General features: G+C 37.9%; 1 protein-coding gene across 2 annotated transcripts; it reads right to left on the reverse strand.

Annotated features, from left to right (window-relative positions):
- Nucleotides 1-395: 395 nt before the first annotated feature.
- On the reverse strand, nucleotides 396-14,626 carry LOC129240578 (E3 ubiquitin-protein ligase mind-bomb). Of its 2 annotated transcripts, none has more exons than XM_054876479.1 (9): nucleotides 13,844-14,626; nucleotides 6,270-6,830; nucleotides 5,794-6,210; nucleotides 3,580-3,687; nucleotides 3,348-3,491; nucleotides 1,751-3,277; nucleotides 1,402-1,671; nucleotides 1,052-1,336; nucleotides 396-965 (listed from the first exon to the last, which is right to left on the reverse strand). In XM_054876479.1, the coding sequence occupies exons 1-9, from the start codon at nucleotides 14,219-14,221 to the stop codon at nucleotides 825-827; spliced, it is 3,831 nt and encodes a 1,276-aa protein (XP_054732454.1). In that variant the 5' UTR covers nucleotides 14,222-14,626; the 3' UTR covers nucleotides 396-824. The 2 variants fall into 2 exon arrangements, with proteins under 2 accessions (XP_054732454.1, XP_054732455.1); XM_054876480.1 differs by lacking the exon at nucleotides 13,844-14,626 and adding an exon at nucleotides 6,920-7,136.
- Nucleotides 14,627-14,777: the final 151 nt, after the last annotated feature.

Raw genomic sequence — 14,777 nt, forward strand, 5'->3', positions numbered from 1 at the left:
ATTCCCACTACACTTTGCGGAAGACTGTTGCAGTGACAGCCCTTAGCCATATATAAGCTGGATTGTTTTTGTTGCGAGCATAAGAAAAACAAATACTGAGTTAAAAAATAAACTATTTCAAAATTATCAGTCCAAAGTAATATAAGAAACAATATTTTTTATTATTAATGTTCAAGTTTGCTTTATTAACTACGTCAGTAATGTGTATAAAAATAATCATTGCGTATTAAAAGCTGAGCTTAAATACTATGAGCAAATAAGTGATGGATTTAATTAGTTGAAAAAAAAAATTATATTTTGTGAAGAGGTTTTTATGTACGTTAATACATTTCATACATTTAAGCCATGCAGACGTTTTTAAAGTTAACTACATTTGAGCAATTAAATATGTCAGCATCTACTGGTGCTAAGCCAATTGCAATTATGTGAGAATATATAATATTTCATAGAAACGTAAATGAAAACTTAATAAACGAATTGAGGAATGGTATGAATGTGTGCACGCGTGCATGTTAAAAATGAATATGAAATATTAGCTAATTTTGAGTATAAATTTCGAATAGGTTACTACATAAAACATATGTATATCGATATTTATTACTATTCTTTTTGTTTTTTTTTTTCAAATCGACAAAACAGAAGATTTGAAATATACAGCAGTAGTATTTGCATACGAAATACAATTAGTTGCAGTAAAAAGTACTGGGTTACTGTAGTAGCTAAAGGACATGGTGTAAAGGAATGCAGATAGGAGTTTCGAATGATCTTTGTAATGATGGTATAAGTTTTTGTTAATTGTTGCAGGTTTTGCGCTGTATGCATTTTTAAAATAACAAAATTCGTTTCTCCACAGTTTTGCGACAAATCGGACATCCATCTATCTGATCGCCACACATTTGGCATGTGCCATGGCCGCAAAGAAATACCATATTTTTGATGCGATCAAAACAAACGGGGCACATTGTCTGTGGACAGGAATAAAGACGTTTTTAATGCTTATCATATGGCTTCTTTTTTGTTTTTAATATTCAATCACTAAGGCATTACTCACTTGCTCCTTGATATCTTGCAACTGTTGCTTGAGTTTTTGCACATCGTCCATTTGAAAATTGTTCACATTTGATGGTGCCAGCAATACACTCGACGCAGCTGTTGCAGCCGCTGCCGCATTATTAGCCAAAATATTATTCTGACTGTTCAATTGATTCGCGCTGGCAATCGGCGTACTCATTGCACCTGGCACAGTGTTATTCATAGCTACACCATGTCCCGAAGTATTAACGCAATGCATTTCCTTGGACTTATCGTCCGTCAGGCAATGACCAACGCCGTGAACCTGTTACAATAACAAAATACATTCCGTAAAAGAAAATTGCATGCCATGGTAATGCAATAATTTACCTTTTCGGCAATGCCAGCTCCACCACAGCATAAGGAAAACGGCAAGATTTCTTCAATTTGTGTGCGACAAAGCACACACTTCTTCATTAAGCCCGAACAGTTTTCGCACGCGACCATATGGCCACAGGGGCGGAAGAATATGGAAGCACGCCGGTCCGAGCAAACCAAACATTCGTCGATTTTCTCGCGCGATGTTACTGTTTCACGGCAAATAAGACACTTTTTGACGCGCGGTGCACAAGTGTCGCAGCAGCAAACGTGACCGCATGGCTGTGCATGAAAAATATAAAAAATTTGAATATTAAATTCGTTTTAAAATGCCTTTAATTTCGATATAGTCACGCTTCACCTTAAACACCGTATCGCGCTTGGCATCCGAGCACACAAGACACTCCTCGAGCGTTGACTGCTTAGCCGCATCATTAGCGCCATGCAGCGATTGTGATAGGTCTTTAGCCAGGGTGTTCAAGCCACCGCCACTACTCGTATTACTATTGCGCACATCCGCACCAACGTTAGCCATGCCAGCACTGTTGGCACCGCTACCCTTCATCATTGTGCTTAGTGGCATATTAGTCGAAACCGACTGATGCATGCCGCCCGTAATGCCAGTAACGCCTATATTACCACCAGCCACAACCACCGGAACGGTGTTCGAGCCGCCACCGCTGTTCACACCAACACCGCTGCCTATGCCTACTGGTGTGGCCAGAGCACGTGCACGTGCATTCAAACTAGTGCCGGCTACATTGCCCGGCAGTTCGGTATCATCAGTTTTACGTTCATTGTAGCATTTGACAAGAGTTTTGCAAAGATTCGGATCGGGGCATAGGTCCAATGGTGTTTGTAGTTTACGATTTTTTAAAGTCAAATCAGCGCCATTTGCCGCAAGGAAACAGGCAATCGAGGCTGAGGCCTTTTTATTATTCGGATTGCGCAGACCCATTAAAAGTTTGCCAAAACCCTCGACATCCTGCAATTGCTTCAGTTGTGAGAGTGTGTGATGACGCAATGCCTCATGTAGCGGTGTATCGCCATCCTTGTCGGGAATGTTCAAATTGGCACCTTCCTGCACGAGTAGTTTAACGATTTGCACATGCTGCCGCTCGACCGCCAAATGTAAGGCGGTCTGCAGATTCACATTCTGGCGATCCATGTTGGCTTTGCCCATGTGTACGAGCAACTCGGCGATCTCGACGTGATTATTCAATGCTGCCAAATGCAAAGCCGTATAGCCATCATCCTTCTTCTCCTCCACAATCCAAGGACGATTGGTTTTAGTAAGTAGTATTTTCATAGCACTTGGATTGCCTTTGAGTGCTGCATGGTGTAGAGCATTGAAGCCATTGTTGTTGGTCAACGTAATGTCGGCACCATAGTCAAGTAGCAGCGAAAGCATCTCATCGTGCTCTTTTGAGATAGCGTCATGTAATGGAGTGTCGCCCTCCGAGTCTTGCAAACTGGGATGACAGCCCAACGAAAGTAAGGTTTTCACCACATTCAAGTGCCCCTTATTGACGGCGATGTGAAGTGCGGTCTGACGTCTCTTATTGCGTGCATTCAAATCGGCGCCTGCTTTAGAGAGTATTTCAATGACGGCCGGTTCATCACCGAAAGCAGCATGATGCACAGCACGATCACCATCTTTATCTTCGATTTCGACGTCGACATTGTGTCGTAACAAAACTTGTATGACATCAGTGTGCCCATTTTGACTGGCTGCCTGCAAAGCGGTATGACCAGCGAATACGCCATTCACATCGGGTATTGTGGCTTGTGCGCCAGCAGCAACGGCGGCGGCAGCAGCAGCAGCAGCCCCACTAGCGGTTGAAGAAGCCGGCTGTACAGCACCTGAAAGATACTCCTCGCAGCGGGCCTATTTGATGAGAAAAAATGCATGACGCTTTAAACATGAAAACTTAGTCCAACATTACAACGCAACTCACAGCATAACCGTTGGCGGCCGCTTTCACAAACTCTTCAGTGGCATCACCCGATACATTTGGTTCGAAAAGTTTCTTTAAAATAGCAGATAAGCGCTCGCCGCTCGAAATAACCGGCACACAACTACCATCAGCAGAGGCAGAAGCCTTAGCACATAAAATAAAATCAAATATGAGTTAATAAGTAATAAAAATAAAAATAAAAAATACAGTAAGTGATTTGCACAATACCCACCACTTTAGTAACCGCGAGCGGGTTATAGGTCCAAGAAGTGTTGCCTACTTCCACCTTCAAATCATTGTCGTGGTAGACTTGCTGTACACGACCTAGTTTGCCAAGAGTCTATAAAATAATCAAGAGTGTTTGGTAGCGAGCAAGTCAATTAACAAAAAAAGGTTTTATAGTTGGGTAAAGCATATACTTTCAAAGTGGTCAAAATATCATATTAGCGCTCTTCGTTTAGCCAGTTGTCTACTCGCGTAAAGCAAACATTTATTGGAAAGAATCAACTCACTAAGTTGTTCAATAAGTTTTGCGAACCGATAAGAGAGGACGTCGCTACTAGCCTAAATTTTGTATGTTTGTTATGTTGGTACACTCTTCATATGAAGGTATGTGAAGTTTCATTTCAAACTGTCAATTCATTCTGTATCGACCTGTCACAGTATTTTCGACAATGGAGAAAGTCAAGTATCGTGCAGTGATTGAATTTTCAGGTTTTGGAAGGTTTAAAAGCAAAGGAAATTTATGAACGAATATTGAAAGTGTGTAAGGACTTTTCGCCATCAATTAGTACAGTAGAAAGATGAGTTGCTGAATTTAAACGTGCTCATACAAGCCTGGAAGACGATCCACGTCAAGGACGTTCAAAAACAGCAACAATACCAGAAATCATAGAACAAATACAGGATATCTTATTGGAAAATCGTCGAGTGTTTGAAAGAGATTTAGTAGAAGACTTTGGCATCTCATTGGGCAGTGTAAACAATATTTTGATTGAACTATTAGTTTGCCTGTGAAGTGCCGCATTCGCTACAATGGAATCAAAACAGATTCGAATGCGACGTTCTTAGCAACATTTAAAGCATTTCAAAAAGGATAAACTAGATTTTGTGCATCGATTCATCACTATGGATGAGACTTGGGTCTATCACCATGATTCTAAATCAAAACAAGAGGCTAAAGAGGTGTGTGTAAACGTTCGTGCCCGAAAACGGCCAAGAAGGTGTTTGCTTTTTTGGGATGCGAGAGGAATTTCAGTGGTGGATTACTTGCAAACAGGTAAAACAATAAATGCTGAATATTATATGCATATATTATTGTTACCTTTTAGACCAGATGAAGGAAAAAAAAAATCGTGAAAAAAGACCCAGTTTTGGAATGGAAACTTGATTTTTCATCAAGACCGTTTTTTTTCCAACAATGCACCGTGTCACAAAAGCATTTTGACAATGACTATAAATTAAAGTTCGAATTATTGCAGCAACCACCGTATTCACCAGATTTGGCCCCTAACGACTTCCATCTGTTTCCCGACCAGAAAAAATGCATGCATTAAAAGCATTTTTCATCAAATGATGAGGTCATAAATCATGAGGTCTCTCTTCAGGGATGTGGAATTCATAAATTGGAATAAGTGTAATGATGTTAAGGGAAACTATACTAAATATTAAAGTGTAATTCAAAACATAAAATTGTGTTTTTTTTCTTATCGAACCGCAAAACTTATTGAACAACCTAGTATTAACACGTTGAGTGCTATGTGAGTCCAGGTTGGTCTCACAGTGCGAAGAGACTTTCAGGCCTCGTGGTGACACTTGGTCTCACGGTATAATGTGTGAGATTTCGGTTTGTGCTGATGCAGCTGCTTCATAGAGGCTATTAGTAGTAGTGTATTCACGCCATACTAGAGCCATTGCATTGTTTATGCTGCTTGGCTTATGGGTATGAGACCAATGTGGCATCATATGGCCTACATTTTGTTGAACAATATTCTATTGTATTATGTAAAAAAAAAATCGTGGCCGGACGAACCCCATCTTTTTTGTTGTATGGTGGCACTCAACGTGTTAAGCGAGCAGAGACGATCTCAAGCGAGTGTGTGTTATAGTTGCTTAGCGCGTAAGCAACTTGTGTAGTATACTATATGCACGAATTTTGATTTTGTGAATACTTTATATTTTAGTACACATTTCTTAATTTTTTTATATTTGTTTTTTAATTTAATTTAAATTTTTTATATTTGTTTTTTTTTTTTAATTTAATTTTTTTTAATTTAATTATTAATATTTAATTATTTCAATTATTATTTTTTTTGCGAGGTTAGAGTTTTTTCACAACCTTTTTCTTTTTCACATGTCAACGAAATAGTTAGTTTAGTGTGTATAAGTTAAGTGACTTATTTTGTTGGTGGCGTATCGAAAGCAGCTATTATTTCTACAAACTCACCAACTGCATGGCATCTGCCCATTCACCATGGCCGCGCTGTAGCATTTTAATACTCTCCACGTCAGAACATATTTTCACAATGTCACCTACTTGGAATTCGGGTTGCGCAGTCGTTGTTGATGATACTTTTGTCAACACCGCCGGATTGAATGTCCAACGATTGCCCGAATTGTACGCAACCACAATGTCGTGGTCCTCATCAATACCCACCACTATGCCCGGATTGTTGAGACATTCAAACATGCCATCAGTCCAACCGCCGTGGCCATGTTGTAGTGATTGTACAATTTCTAAATCCAGATCAACGGTAACTTTATCGCCAATATGAAAGCCATGCGGTCCTTTGCCGGGCCCATTTTCGCCCAGTAATGGTAAGTGATCACGATACACCGTATTACCTTTTGCATCATTAACCACCTACAAAGAAAGTTATATCAATTTTTTGTAACACTTCATGAATTCAAATCTACTTGTACCTTTAAATCAGCCATTCCTTCAAATCCAACACGATACAAATTCTTTGCGCCATTGTCCCAGACGACATAGGCCGCCGAGCGCGGTGATGCCGAAGACCAATCTTGTATTTCATTCACCTTGCCACGTCGACCGACACCACCATCCTGATCCTCCCATTGCCAGTCGACGCCACGGACTACACGCGCGCCCGGAAATATACCACGCACAGCTACCTTCTTCGATTTGCGTCGTGGCTCCAACATTATACGTTCTCCACCTGGTGTCGCAATGCGATAGAAGCGATGACGCAAATGATGTTTATCACCATGGTAGCAAATCGAGCAAAGATCATAATTTATGCATTCAGCACATTTCCAGCGTATCCCGAAGATCGGCTGTTGCCGGCAGGTATCGCACATGGTGCCATCATGCTTGATGCCAGTCGGTGCGCTGTCCAGTATGCGTAGATCATATGCGCCGGCACAGCGATAATTAGCGGCCGTGCCATTGTCCCAAACGACAACGACCTCCTCGGAAGATTCAAAGTTGCGTACAGTACCAACGTGACCCTCGCCGCCATCCTGAAGTGAAACAGCAAATATATGTAGAAAGTGATAATCAAATAAACAATATATGTACGTATGTATTCATGTCAATGAGCTCAACATACAGATATGATGACGCGGTAATTGTAGTTACGCATTGAAAGAACAACACCGAAAGGCAACACCGGATTTTTTTCGTGAATTTTTTAAATTCTAACTCAAATGCCAGTTTTAAAATGAAATTAGGCATGTGTACACATGTACATATTTATTAGCAAAACAATCGCGTTGATGCGCGTCTCATCTAATCCGAAGTCAACTGAGGAGCGCTCAATGTTGAACGATTGCAAAAATTGGAATGGAAATTTAAATGAAAATTAAATGTGTTGGAGACGACCACAAACAACCTATCAGACAGTCGGTGAGCCCGCTTATTGAGAGATAATACATGCTACTCCGATGTGAGCTACGCGTCACTGCCTGCCGGTGGCGACGTGTTGTTATTTTCGTTTTTTTGCTCATTTTTTTTTTTGCCGGAGCGGAATTTCAAATGCAGTGATTATTTAATATATATTAACGAGTTGAAAGGGCATAAAACAAAATAAGAAGAAATACAACAAAATAAAAAAAAAAAAATAAAAAAAATATATATAAAAGTTTAAATAAAATTTATATAAAATTAAATAAAACATGAAATGGAATTATATGAATTGTATAGTATGCAAACAAATGCACCACATTTTAGGGAATTTCCAATTTTTTATAAGTAAAAGTTAGGGTATATGAGACTTATTTTATTTCTAGAAAATATTGGGTATGCACATACTAATTTTTGTAAGAATATTTTTAATTGCTTTTCAAGAAGTGAGCAGCAAAATAAACAAGTCTGAGCTAAAATAGAAACGGCAAGAGCTTTATTCTGATAAATATTTTATTTATTCAAAATAGTCCCCTCTACCCGATCTATAGGCTTTTCGAGAGAGTGTTTCAGGTCATTGAGCGGAAGGTCCTTCAGGATATCAGTACAAGCCTTTTGGATGGGCTTTACGGACGCAAAACGTTTTCCTTTCATGGCGAAAAGCAATTTCCCGAATAGATAGAAGTCACAGGGAGCCATATCAGACGAATACGATGAGAGGTTGATGGTGAAAATGCGATTTCTGGTCAAAAAATCAGTCACAAGAGATTAGTCGATAAGATGGTGCATTATCATGCAATAAGCGCCAGCTTCTTCCTTCGCGGTATTCAGGGCGAATTCGACGATTGCGATGCAACAAACGCTTCAAAACGCCAAGATAGATAATTGCATTGACGGTTTCGTCCGTTGGCACGAACTCCTTCTAGACAATTCCCTTAGAATCGGAAAAACAAATCATCATCGACGCAAACAATCATAAATTATATTTCATTATATTATAAATTGGGACGTGCTGGTATCTTATAGATATATTTAGTATTATATTGTATGTTTTTTAAGATCTTGAGAAGTTAAAATCATAATATTATAAAAAACAGAAATATTGTTGGAATGATTTTTTTATTATAATCTGGTAGATCATTTCACGGCTTTTTCAAATAAGGGTCAGCTAGCAAGATCGAGAGATCTCCCTGGCCAAGAACTGGTTAGCACTTATGTTGGACTAAGAATTATGTCCAAACTAGCATTTCGGAAAATTATATGGGAACTGCGTTAAGGTCAGAGGTCCGAAAAATGATGAGTCAACTGCTTTATTTTACAAAAATAAAAACATAGCATTAATACATCATGTTTCGACTTGACTTTAGCAAAATTTCACGAAAAAAATTAATTAATAATTGTTGTTATTGTTGTTGTTATTGTGGACGGGGGAATGCTGATGGAGTGATAGTCTTAGGCCGGATATAAATCCTGGTCGTTCCGGTAACATAGAACCGACTGTGATGGGAACGAATAATTGTAAATGTTATCGCTGTTTGTGTGGAGCCCATTTCTCCAGAAATCCCTTGCGGTGATCATCACAAGTCCTTGGAGATTCATCTAGAAGCAATCGGACAAGAGAAATGAGTTTTCTTAATAGATAATCTTATGCCTGATCAAAGCTTTTTTTCAAATCTAATAATATGTCGGCATCAGGAAATATTTTTCAAATTTTCGATAAAAAACCGACAATTAATTGTTAAAAAAAATCGAAATTTTTGAAAAAAGCCTTCAATTAGGCACGAGTTCTTTATGTTTTTCAAAAGCAGTATACATTTTATTGAAATCTACCAAGCGATTTTTAATTTACAGTGATCACTAGTTCAAAAACATAGTTTTGAAAAAATAAAGTTTTGCTATCGATTTATGTAGAGCCCGAGCGCCCTTTGTTAATTGTTGAATAACTCGAAAAGTATTTGTCGGATTCACTTCAAATGTCCACACAATATTTTTAAGATATTATGCTTTAGGAAAGAAAAAAAATCTAATTTTTTGAAAATTTTGACTACCCCTAACCCCTTAACCGGTTCCAACAGCAATGATGAGTGACTTTCCCATGAGATATTCTTAAACTAGAGCCGCATTACCGATCGAATTTAGCAATAACGCAGTTTCGAAAACGAGTGGAAGGATTCACCTTTAGCGAGATCGGCCTTCATTGTATAAATTCCAATCTTAATTTTATATTTTTTTCTGCCTAATAAACTAAGAACTCGTGGAGGTCTCGCAGCAAACGAGTGATATGCATATGTGTACATATATGTACTGATGATATGAATGTGAACAAGAGTGAACATACATACTACATTTACAACGGAAAATCAGATGATTAAGTACATAGGTCAAAACTTAACCCTGATAAGTTGTTTGGCTTTTATTATAATAGAAAGTATTTTTATAGAAATATCTTTTTATTGTTTTACATTTCATTTTATTACTCATACAATAACCCATTTTCAGAGTAGAAATCAATTCATTCTAGTTATTGTAAATCAGATTATGAATTACACAATTTGTATTGCTTTTTAACCAACATCTTAAACAACCGGGAGTAGATAAGAATTTTTGCGATGCACGATTTAGGTTTTTGTTTATTTTTTGTGTTTACTTTCCATTTAGACATACATATTCATACACCCTTTTAAACGTATATATTGATAATTTTTTTTAAAACATTTCATTTTTTCTATACACACTTCGTAGAAATTATTTAATCCTGTGTATTAGTGGAATAATATTGAAGCGGCCAACAACGACTATAATTACCGAACACCAGGGCCGTGGAGAGAGTATTCGGGCCTCGGGGGAAACTTAAGATGCGGGTCCCTTCAAATTTTTTTTTATTTATCAAAATGCGTATTATGTTATAGTGATATAACATTTAAACATTGAAAAACTCATTGATAAAATTTTTGATAGAATTAATTATGAAATATTGATTAAAATGAATTTTAGAAAACTCTTCAGCAGATCTGAAATAAAAAACGCAGGTGAAAAAAGTTACAATTTTTTATTCATTTTGTGAGCCTTACAAATATTTGAAAATGACTACCACGATGCTTAGAATTTTGCTTTTCTTGCTTTAGCTGAGGCAAAAGCTCTTATATCATCATCGAAGTCGAGTTTCCTTGCTAACTCAGATTCCAAATACAAAGTTGCCAATCCTGTTACTCGACTCTGAGTTGAACAAGAACGATGGTAGTCTTTGATCCTTGATAAAGCGCTGAACGATCTTTCGGAACTCTGGTAGAAGTATTATTTACTATATTTCTTCAAGCAGGAAATTTCTTGGAATTACCCTCGAGTCCGGGCCCCTCTGAAAACTCCGGGCCGGGGGAAAAAGTACCCGATCCCCCCCTCTCGTCGGGCCTGCCGAACACCAACAATGTTCATGTGCCGTTTCCACGACAGTCGGTTCTACGTTACCGAAACGACCCGAATTTATATCCGGCCAAGGACTGTCTTTCCAGCAGTATTCCCCATATGTAAGTATGGGGAATGTTTATGCTACTACAACAACAACAACCGAACACCAACATTTGGGAATTTCGGTGAAGGATGGGATGGTCTGTTTCAGTTACGGCCTATTACTAATTTCATCAGAGATCCAATTCGACCAACGCCTTGTCATTTATCGTCATTTTTCGTCTAGTTTTAAACTGAGCGGCTTTCACCTATTCGGAAAGAAATGCAATGCATTTACTAATGCAAGGACAGCCACCAATCCAGGGAACACATAAGGTAAAACATAAAACACTGATTTGAATGACGACTATTTTGAACGAAATGTAAACTTAGCATAAGCTTAAACTAATGAAATCCTGTAAATAAGAAAAAACATAATTAGTAATGTTGGAAACCTTAGTATCAATTAAACAAAATATGGCCGTTTTTTCCGTTAAGAGCAACCAAAGCGAAAACAAGTAATTTTATTAACGCTACTTAAAATCAGACACCATCTCGAGAAGAAATTGATTAAATTTCAGTATTTACCAGCTGCAGATATGGGATATACCCCATATAATCGAAAAACGAGGTTATTTTATGCGCAGTGTCAAGATATAATATTATATCGTGGACTTCCCACTATCGGCCACTGCAGCTAAACTATACAACATAACCTCAATACCGACACCACCGCAGAAACAGCCGCCAACGCTTTTGCTGCCATTCTCATGAAACGATTTCACTGCCACCGTAGTTAATTCATGTTCTTCTGCTGCCCCCACAGGAGTCGAGGAATCACCTTCCGAAAATGCCCTGAAACACTAAATCTGATGTAGCAGATTAATCAACTAGAAAACCGCAGCGCCGCTAAGGGGTATGTAGCAACTGGGCTTCGGTGCGCTGCCAAAATTTGCTCGGATGATGCGGACAGTCTTAGACAGCGAGTAAATAATGGAGTTAACGGCGGCTGATGAAAACTGTAAATTGCTCACTATCTTCCGCTGCCTAACAGGTCATGAGATTTATAATATGATGGTGCAACGGCCTTGAAGAAAGAAGGACGAAACACTGCTGTGTTTTTAATAATCCGGACAATTACGAAGCGCTCGTATATTGTATAAATGAAATCTTTGGAAATAATTTTAGTTCAGTTGAAAATACTATCTGATGAGTAAATGAATTTGCCAGTTATTTTCAATTCAATGACTTCCTACATTTCTTTAACATAATTAGGATAACAGATAAGAATCCATATTCGAAGTTTTTGTAACTTCCCAGTGCAAATAAATCAATCAAAATCAATAACAACCATGTTCGGAGCGGAGTTGCACTGCGATGTTAGTACGCTGGGATTCGGTGCTATCCTGTTATAACGCCCAAACGATGAAAGATTTCATCTTATTTTGTTCTTTTTCAACTATCGTAAAATTAGTTCTGTGTTATGAGAATCAAAGTAAAAAAATGTATTATTAATAGCTAGAGATGTCTAATATACCCATATCCACCAATTAACACTTAACTCCTAAGACCATGCCGACTGGTGTAAAAACTCGTTGCAGGTAGAATATGCAATCAACAACTCTGCCCGCAGTCAGGATAGTCCTGGAGTTGACTCTGTTCGCATTTGAACATTTCCAAAAAAAGCTATGTCCGACCGTTGGGCAAGACTTAGTATGCATACGTGAACATGCATCCTGCAAGGTTTGGGAGGATTATGGTTTCAGACGATAATCTACGAAGATATTGGGAGTAAGAACTAGAAAGTAGAGGATTATACTGTGACTATTAACGTCGATACGAACGTAGCAGTTAACAAAAAATGTCTGCCTCGGTACAAAAAGTAATAAGTGGTTCATAAAGTATTAGGCAACATCGACACGTCATTCGTCATATTGAAAATTGGCAATGAATGCCGTATGAAGTAGTAGTGGAGGCTCAGCGCATCCGAAAATGGTGGAATAAGGCGGACGATGACTGAATGAAAGGAGTTCCAGGTCAAGATCCTTTAGTAATTAATTGGAACATATCAACTTTTATATATAGATCGAGACAGATCAATTACTACGTTGGCTGATCTGTAAAATTTGTGTAAGCCTAAATTAATGTATCCTGTAAATAAAAAAACAGAATAAGTAACGTACATAACTCTTGTTGGCAACCCTGGTATTAGTAAAATAAAAAATGGTCGCTCACAGTCGGTAAGGACAACCAAAACCGAAAGAAATCGATTAAATCATTGTTGGCAACCCTGGTGCTAGTAAAATAAAAAATGGTCGCTCACTTCCGGTAAAAGCAAATGATTTTATTAGCACTCCTGAAAATCCTTCACCACCACCAGAGTTTATCAGAAAATAATACATTTTGATACAAGTTAGGTTTTGGATCCAAGTTTTAAATTGATGTGTTACTATTCAATTATTCAAATTTTGCAAAATATTTAGCCCTATTATTGAATATATCGTAATTTCGAAATTCGTGGAGAGCCTTCATGAATCCATTCAACTTTTTTATCGCAGCTTTGCTTAAAAATTTTCTACGAGGTTTAACTGGCGGGAAAAAGTAAAAATTTTTGCAATCAAAGCAAGTTAAAAGAAATATAATGTGACTACATTATAATACAAACTACTTTTACTACAAGTATTGCAAAAAACTATTTAAATTTTACAGCGCAACAGCCAAGCCCCTGTTTAACAGATTTACTGCAGCAGAAGCCATAAATGGCACAAGCCTCTACAAAGTGCTAAAATCACGAACTTCATACATTTTAGGAAAACATAGGCACCTGCATTTAGTGGTCGCAATTTCTTCGTATTCGTAGCTTTTTTTAGATGGATTCAATAATAATACTGATTTCCATTCACCTCCTTCTAACTTTAGCGTTTTAATTTATATGCCCAATGCAAACAGCTAATTGTATGAATATATTTATATAATACCTGAATACCTGTCTCGAATTTAGTCAATCTTTTAGTTTATTTGGAGCGAAACTGTTTTTCCACCTATTGTCATCTCCTTAAGGTTGTGAAGGTTGCCTTGAAGGCTATGTCAAGATTGCTTTTATTTCTTGTTTAATTGTGCACACTACTATTTCGATCGCCGAACTGACTTCATGAAAATATTATCATTTTCTTATGACACTACGTACCTGCTTGCCCCATTTCCAATCTGGGCCACGTATTACACGCGCACCAACACCTTCCATGGCAAATCGTGCCTGACGATTCGCATTCGAATTGCCAGTGGCACCACTAGTTGAACCGCTAGTTCCTGCAACACCACTGCCTGTGCCACCACCACCAACACCTGCCGCACCTACGGTGTTACCAGAACCACTCCCAGTGACTCCTGCACCTGCTGCTGCGCTTGGTACCGTACCGCTACCACCCGCACTATTAACTAATCCTGCAGCTCCTACAGCATTTGCATTTCCAACACTGCCTGTGCCAATGACACCACTATTACTACTTGAACCATTCACTGCTGCCGTTGATTCTTTGCCAGTAGTTGTTGCTACACAAGCCATATTTTTCACGTAGTATTTTTGCTTGTGTATCGCAATGTTTACACACGTCACCTTTGAACTCAGACACAAATTGTTCTTCCACCTCACAAATAATTATATAAAAAATAGACTGTTTTATATATTAAATACAGTTTCCTGTAAATTTCTCTAGTGAAAATCTCTGATGCAGTTTCTCCTATCCACAATCGTTTATCAGCTTTCTCATTGATATTTCGCTGTTTTTGATTATTTCATCATTTTGCTTTGTTTTGCTTGTCAAATTAAGTGCACTATATGATAATTTCAATATTACAGATATGAGTTCGAGGAAATTCGAAAATTCGCAAATAATTTATTTAAAACAGTAAGAAAGCAAATTACAAAGGTTAAAATGTTGAAATTAAATGTATATAAATTATATCGATCTTAGGTCTACTAATTAACTAGTCATTTTTATATGCAGAATTATCGCCCCATTAAAACATGCAACACTTCTCATATGCTTTTTCTAAGGCGAATTTATATAAGGTTGTATTAAGGCGAATTGAGTATTATTTTCTATCATTCTTGAGGTTTT

Source organism: Anastrepha obliqua, chromosome 3, assembly GCF_027943255.1.
Source record: "Anastrepha obliqua isolate idAnaObli1 chromosome 3, idAnaObli1_1.0, whole genome shotgun sequence".
NCBI classification, from domain to species: domain Eukaryota; kingdom Metazoa; phylum Arthropoda; class Insecta; order Diptera; family Tephritidae; genus Anastrepha; species Anastrepha obliqua.